This window comes from Hippocampus comes, unplaced genomic scaffold (genome assembly GCF_001891065.2).
Source record: "Hippocampus comes isolate QL1 unplaced genomic scaffold, H_comes_QL1_v1.1 scaffold299, whole genome shotgun sequence".
Taxonomy (NCBI): Eukaryota; Metazoa; Chordata; class Actinopteri; order Syngnathiformes; family Syngnathidae; genus Hippocampus; species Hippocampus comes.
Window position 1 is genome coordinate 54,741 of NW_017805694.1, and position 5,808 is coordinate 60,548.

A 5,808-nucleotide genomic window follows, 5' to 3' on the forward strand; every position below is an offset into this window, starting at 1 on the left:
AAAATGCTTGAAACGTCACTCGACATGATGCAATGCGACTCGGGACCGATGCGAGCTGCAACCGCCTTTCTTATTGATCCAGTTTTTGAAATCAATACATCCCGTCGATATCATGGACGAAATTAAGGCCATGATGTTGAATGTACGACAGTATTGTTGGGAATATGTTGCATCCTTCAAATAATCATCATCAAAAACAGAATATGATCATGTCAATGTTTTCGTCATTTCCAGACGTTATGTCACGGATCAATGGAATCGAGAGGACTTGTTAAAAAGAAGCTCAATCACGGGATTTTCCGAATAACCCACGAACGTGATCTTACGTATGTCGACATTTCTAATGAGAGACATCCTGAATTTTGCACCTATTCCGAGCCTGCCCTTGGTTTTTTTTTTTCCTCCAGCACATCATCGTAATAATCGCGATGAGAACGGCGTGCGTCGGGCGGCACGGTGACCGGCCGCTTAGGACACAGCGCAGAGGCGCGCGGGGTTGGATTCGGGGCCTCGGCTTTCCCGGGCGGAGCTTGCATGTTGTCCCCGTGCCTGCCCGAGTGGCTTTTCTCCGGGTCCTCCGCTTTCCTCTTCGGTGCCGGTTATTTGTCCGGACCGTTCGGCCGGTCCGAGGTTTAGTCCGCTTTGTGTCCCCAAACCGTCGGCCGCGTCGCCGAAAAGGCCCTCGGTCCGCCGGCAAATTCCCAAAGGCCTGCGACTTGCCCCCTCGCCACCAAACTGGAGACGCGTCCGTTTCTCTGGCGAGCGCACGCGGAAAACCGAGCCCCTCGACTCGATCCGGTTCCCGACTGCGGAGCGCCTTTTCTTGAGCGAAGGTGGGGGGGGGGGGGGGCGTTTGCGTCACGTTCATTTTGAGAGATTGCCAAGAAAAAGGGAGGGGCTCCTCTAATTACTTGTGTCCTGTTCTGTGGTTGACACCTCACCCGACTGGAAAATCTCCACTTTTTTTGGAAGGGGCGGCCGGCTTTTCTTCCCCGGACGAGGCCTACGGTGACTCTTTTTCTCCGCAAGCGTCATCCGACCGGTCCGTCCGGTTGCTGAAGCGACTATGCAAACGCCGAGTACCCAAATGACACCGCCGGAGCCCGCGCTACTGCCGGCTGTCACCATGACAACACGGGAGGCGCGGCCCGTTTGAGGGCGAGGCGCATTTTCCGCCGGTAGCCGGTTTGAAACGGTGACAAACGCGGGGCGGCGTTCGGAGTCCTCCGAGCGGAGTCCTCCCAGGGCGAACCGCGGAAGCTCCGACTCACGTTTTCAACTCGACGTGAAATCGCAGCCCTCCGTTCGGAACGGTCGGCGGTCTTCATGGTTTTGGCTGTCCGGCTTCCGGGAGCGCCCGCGTTGGATTTTTGGAGCGACGTCCGTATTTTTCCACGCCCTCGGCGGATCGCAGCCGATCGGTTTTGCGACGCCGGTGGCATCGAGTTTGGCTCGTGATGACATGAAAGATGAAGATGAAGATATCCTTTATTCGTCCCACACTGGGGACATTGACAGTCGACAGCAGCGATTTTGGGGGGTAGAAAGAAGAAAAACAAAGCGTTTGCAAGCACAAAAATAACTGCAGATAAAGAGAGCCGGACACAAAGAAAGGCTCGCGGAGAGTCCATTTGTCTTCACGTTTCCAGTCAAACGGGCAGGAGCGCGCCACGCGAGTTTGCAACAGCAACAACAATCTAAGGATAAGCAAAAAAGAAACGAATGTGCTCACGTCATGGGTCCCGCATGCTGGACAAGCTGAAAATGGTCGTTGCCCCGTCACAAATTTGAAAGGGGAGGGGGCGGTCCGGAGCCCGGAAATGGAGCGCGTTTCAAAATGAAAAACAACTCACGTCACTTGACGAAAGTATTGTGACGTGGGAGTCCGTTGAAGCCCACCCGGCACACGATCTTCGACGTGCCACAAGAGGGAGGCGGCGCGCCACTCTTTGAGCGGGACTCGCTGAAGCTGTCCAAAGCGGCCAGTGGCGTTTGGTGTGCGCTTCACCGGCACGCTTTTGGAACAACAAAGGCCGTAAAAAAGCAAAAGCCTCGCCGCAAGCAGCTTCTTTTGTGGCTGTGATGCTGCCGGCGACCGTTGCGGACTCGAGAAGTCCCACGCGCCCGAATGTCGGTTCGCTTGCAGCGCTTGGGCAAGGTTGCAATGGCCGGCGGGGAAATCACACCGAGCCACGCCGCCCCCCGCGCACGGGAAGGCAAAAGGGGTCGCGCTTAGTCTGTCTGTTGATGTGTGCTGCCCTCTAGTGGCGACTGTTTCAGCAACACCGGCCGTCCGGCCGCGTGATCCTCACAACAAGGGTCGCGGGGGGGATGGTCGCGTTGAAATGCGAGGACCGCGGCAGAGGTCACCGTTGGGGGTCGCTGGGTTCAGATGCGCGCACAAGCCGCGATGCGAATATTGCGGAGACCAAAAAGGGCAAAAGAGAACAAAGTGCCGCAAAGGAAAGCTGCCGGCAAGGAAGCAGACTCCCATTCCAAGACCGGCGGTGCCCAAAGGCCTTGGTCCAGTGCCAGCGAGTAGTGCTGGGGGGGGGTCTATAAATTGTTCCGGAGTCACACCAGTTTAAAAAAAAAAAAATGCACGGCAAACGCATCTATACAGAAAGTTACACATTGGACTCAAAGCCGCATTTTGGGGGCCAATCGCCCCCCCCCCCACCCCCAACAGTAGAAGTCGGGCCGATACCCCAGATCTGACCGTGAACGACTTCCAGTTGGATTCAAAGCTTCCACTTCCAACGACACAAAAGCTTTTCTTTTTAGTTCCAAATGAGTTCGGATCAAAAGCAGCTGTAAAAACTGACCGACAGATTGGAAGTTTGGGATTCGAATCGTCACCGGTCAGTGGAAATTGGCGCAGAAGGTGCCGGGAATGCAGCAAAGTATTTGGCGGCCGCCAAAAGAAAGTCGAAGAAGAAATGGAACGACGAGGAAAAGAAGAAGAAAAATAGAAGACGAATGAATTTTTGACCGTTTTAATTTGCGCAAGATGTTCTTGAACAACAAACCGCTCGTGTGTCTTCTGTCGCCAAAACGAAAGAATAAGATCTGTCAAAAGGCATTCGGCCAAATATTTTTCGACGCAGGAATTCAGGTTCGATTGAACAACTGGCGGACGACGGCAAACGGGGCCGAGCGCGCAAGCTTTTGAGGGTCAAATTAAAAAAGGGACCCAAAAAAGAAAGGATCTGAAAAACCCGAGGGGCTACAAAAAATTTCAAATCGAAATCAAAATGAAGAAACATTTGTGAAATCAGCCTCCAAACTCCATTTCGGGCCACCGTCTGCGCTGAAAACGAGCCGCGGGCCGCCGCCGTTTCGTCGAATTCAAGCTGCGATCGTCGTTGCGGAGCGGTCGAGGCTTCGGCGCGCCGCCCGCCGCTTTTGATTGGATCCGCGCGGGGGCGGCTTTTCAAGAAAATTGAATCGGGAAGGAACCTGAAGCAAAAAACGGGGAAAGGGCCGGCGGCCTTCAATTCCGAAGAGCGTCGAGGCCGAGCGCCAAAATCCGCGCGCGGGGAGAGGCCTCACGCTTTGAGCCTCAGCTCGGGCCGCACCAGGGTGGCGATGCCGATGAGCGAGGAGAGCAGGCCGCAAAAGGCCAGCGCGCCCGGATCGGACCGGTAGATCCCCAACCTGTCCAGCGGGATGGACAGATCGCACGCGTTTTTCACGGCGTCCAAAACGAGGGCCGGGTGCGACTTGAAGCTCCGCGGGAGCAGGAGGACCGAGGCGTCCAAATGAGGGATGACCGCCGGGGCTGCTTCGGGACTCCGCTCCGGATGCGAAATCGTTTCGCGCCCGTCCCTGGCCCGCCGCAGCGCGAGCCGCAGGATGAGGTACGCGTCTCGGGTCAGGCTCATGAGCAGCGAGAGCAGGTAGAAGCGCGAGGCGCCGGCGCCCCAACGGCCCCGGTCCAGACTCGGCAGAAGGCCCGCGCCGGCGGCCCACAGCGCGTTGTCGCACATCAAGTAGAGGGCGCGGTTGACGTTGGCTGCGGTCAGGCAAAGGCGGAGCACCGGGTCGGAGAGTCGCGCGCTGCGCTTGGCGGCCTCGCCGGCGTCGATGGCGTTCCCCAGCCTGAACACTGGCAAAGACAACACAAGAAGAGGGCTTCAGGGTCGCCAACCAACGCGGCTCCGCGCGACTTCGGAGCGCCGGCTTCGATTCCTCCGAGCGTTGAAGTGGGACGGAAACGCAACCGACAAACGTGCGTTCTCGCCGTCCGCTCGCCCTCGCGCCGCTCCTGTTCCAAACAGCATCGGCGACGCCGCGCGTTTGGAGCTGGGAAAGGTGGAAACGTGAGCGCCCAGTCGACCGGCCGGCGCTCGGTCAGGTCGGCGGCCGAGCGCTCACCGTGCCCCCCCCCACCCCGAGCCGGCCTGCGCGTTGAGCACGCGGCCGGCGCGGCGAGATTTGCCCAAAAGAGCGGGCCGGCCGCCCATCGGCAATTGGGAAAAAGCGAGGACGGTCAAAAGCGTCTCGGAGTTCTTTTTGCCTCAACGTCTCTCCTCCGCCGCTGGTTTCATCTGCTTGCCGCCGACAAGGCTCCCTTCCAAATATCCCCCGACGAGCACGCGCGCGGAGACATTTGGGCAGGAAAAAGCACGTTTGCCACAGCACCACTTGCCACTGGAACGGCACAAATGGAACGCTCTTCATGAGAAGAGCAGCGCGGGATTTGTTTGCTACGGAGGATTTCAAAGGTGCGTCGAGTGCTCATCCCGTCTTGGTTTTCTTGGAAAATTCCACCAAAACGGTGGCCTCTTGTCACATGCGTCTTGTTGTTTTTCCCAAAACGGATGTTCAGTCATGACAACTGAAAATTGGACTGTTTGGAGACTTGACGGTATCTTTGGAAATCAAGCGGGCCTCAAAACAGGCTGCTCCGATCAGCGCTCTGGCAAGGGACGGCACACAAACTAACTTTGACGTGAAACTTTTCATGAGAAGGAAAAAAAAAAAGAGCTCGCCTCGGTCCATTTACGCAACAACAAATCGATGGATTGCGTCGACAGACAGAGTTGGGCGTTCGGAGGTCAAATAGGAGTTGCAAATATTCACCTGTAACGCGGCGAGTTGCTCGCAAACAAGCTTGACCGTACTCACGCTTTCGTCCGCCGCTCAAGTTGGCCTCCAGACTCTTGAATTTGCTCACGAGCTCCTTTCGTCGGGAATGATTCCGCAGAGCGTGCGCGCACAGGGCGGACGCAAATTGGGTCGCTCTAAACAAGCGGGCAAAAGAAGACCGTCGTTGAGCAAGAAATGCGGCTTTCCTTGCCTTCGTTTTCCCACGAACCGACCTGAGAAGACGGTCCCTTCCCTGACTCTGGTTGATGACGTTTTGCAGCGCCTCCATGGCTCGCCTCGGCCCACTTGTTGCACGGGGCGCTCTTTCGAGCTGCAAACTTGGTCGACTGAGCGCAAAGCTCGGCGATCGCGTCGCTCCGCGACGAGGCTCGCTTTTCAGAAAAAACGCACGACGGTTTGTATCGAGCGTTTGAAAAAAGTCAAACAAATTAAAAAAAAAAAAAGGTTGATGACGTTTTGCAGCGCCTCCATGGCTCGCCTCGGCCCACTTGTTGCACGGGGCGCTCTTTCGAGCTGCAAACTTGGTCGACTGAGCGCAAAGCTCGGCGATCGCGTCGCTCCGCGACGAGGCTCGCTTTTCAGAAAAAACGCACGACGGTTTGTATCGAGCGTTTGAAAAAAGTCAAACAAATTAAAAAAAAAAAAAGCAACTTCGATGACGCTCATTCCTCGCTTCCCAAGCAGGGGCCTTCGGGG

General features: G+C 56.4%; 1 protein-coding gene across 3 annotated transcripts in view; it reads right to left on the reverse strand.

The window, feature by feature from the left end:
• Positions 1–2,973: 2,973 nt before the first annotated feature.
• pex11a (peroxisomal biogenesis factor 11 alpha) overlaps positions 2,974–5,808 on the reverse strand; it is a 4,071-nt gene continuing 1,236 nt past the window's right edge. Inside the window, exons 1-4 of one of the 3 annotated variants that reach the window (XM_019881808.1) lie at positions 5,591–5,669; positions 5,325–5,387; positions 5,131–5,246; positions 2,974–4,108 (exon numbers count right to left, since the gene is read on the reverse strand). In XM_019881808.1, coding sequence (XP_019737367.1) covers positions 3,549–4,108; positions 5,131–5,246; positions 5,325–5,380 — 732 coding nt within the window. In that variant the 5' untranslated portion in view covers positions 5,381–5,387; positions 5,591–5,669 and the 3' untranslated portion in view covers positions 2,974–3,548. Of the gene's footprint in view, positions 4,109–5,130; positions 5,247–5,324; positions 5,518–5,590; positions 5,670–5,808 lie in introns of those variants that run through there. The other 2 variants (XM_019881809.1, XM_019881810.1) reach the window with 2 other exon arrangements.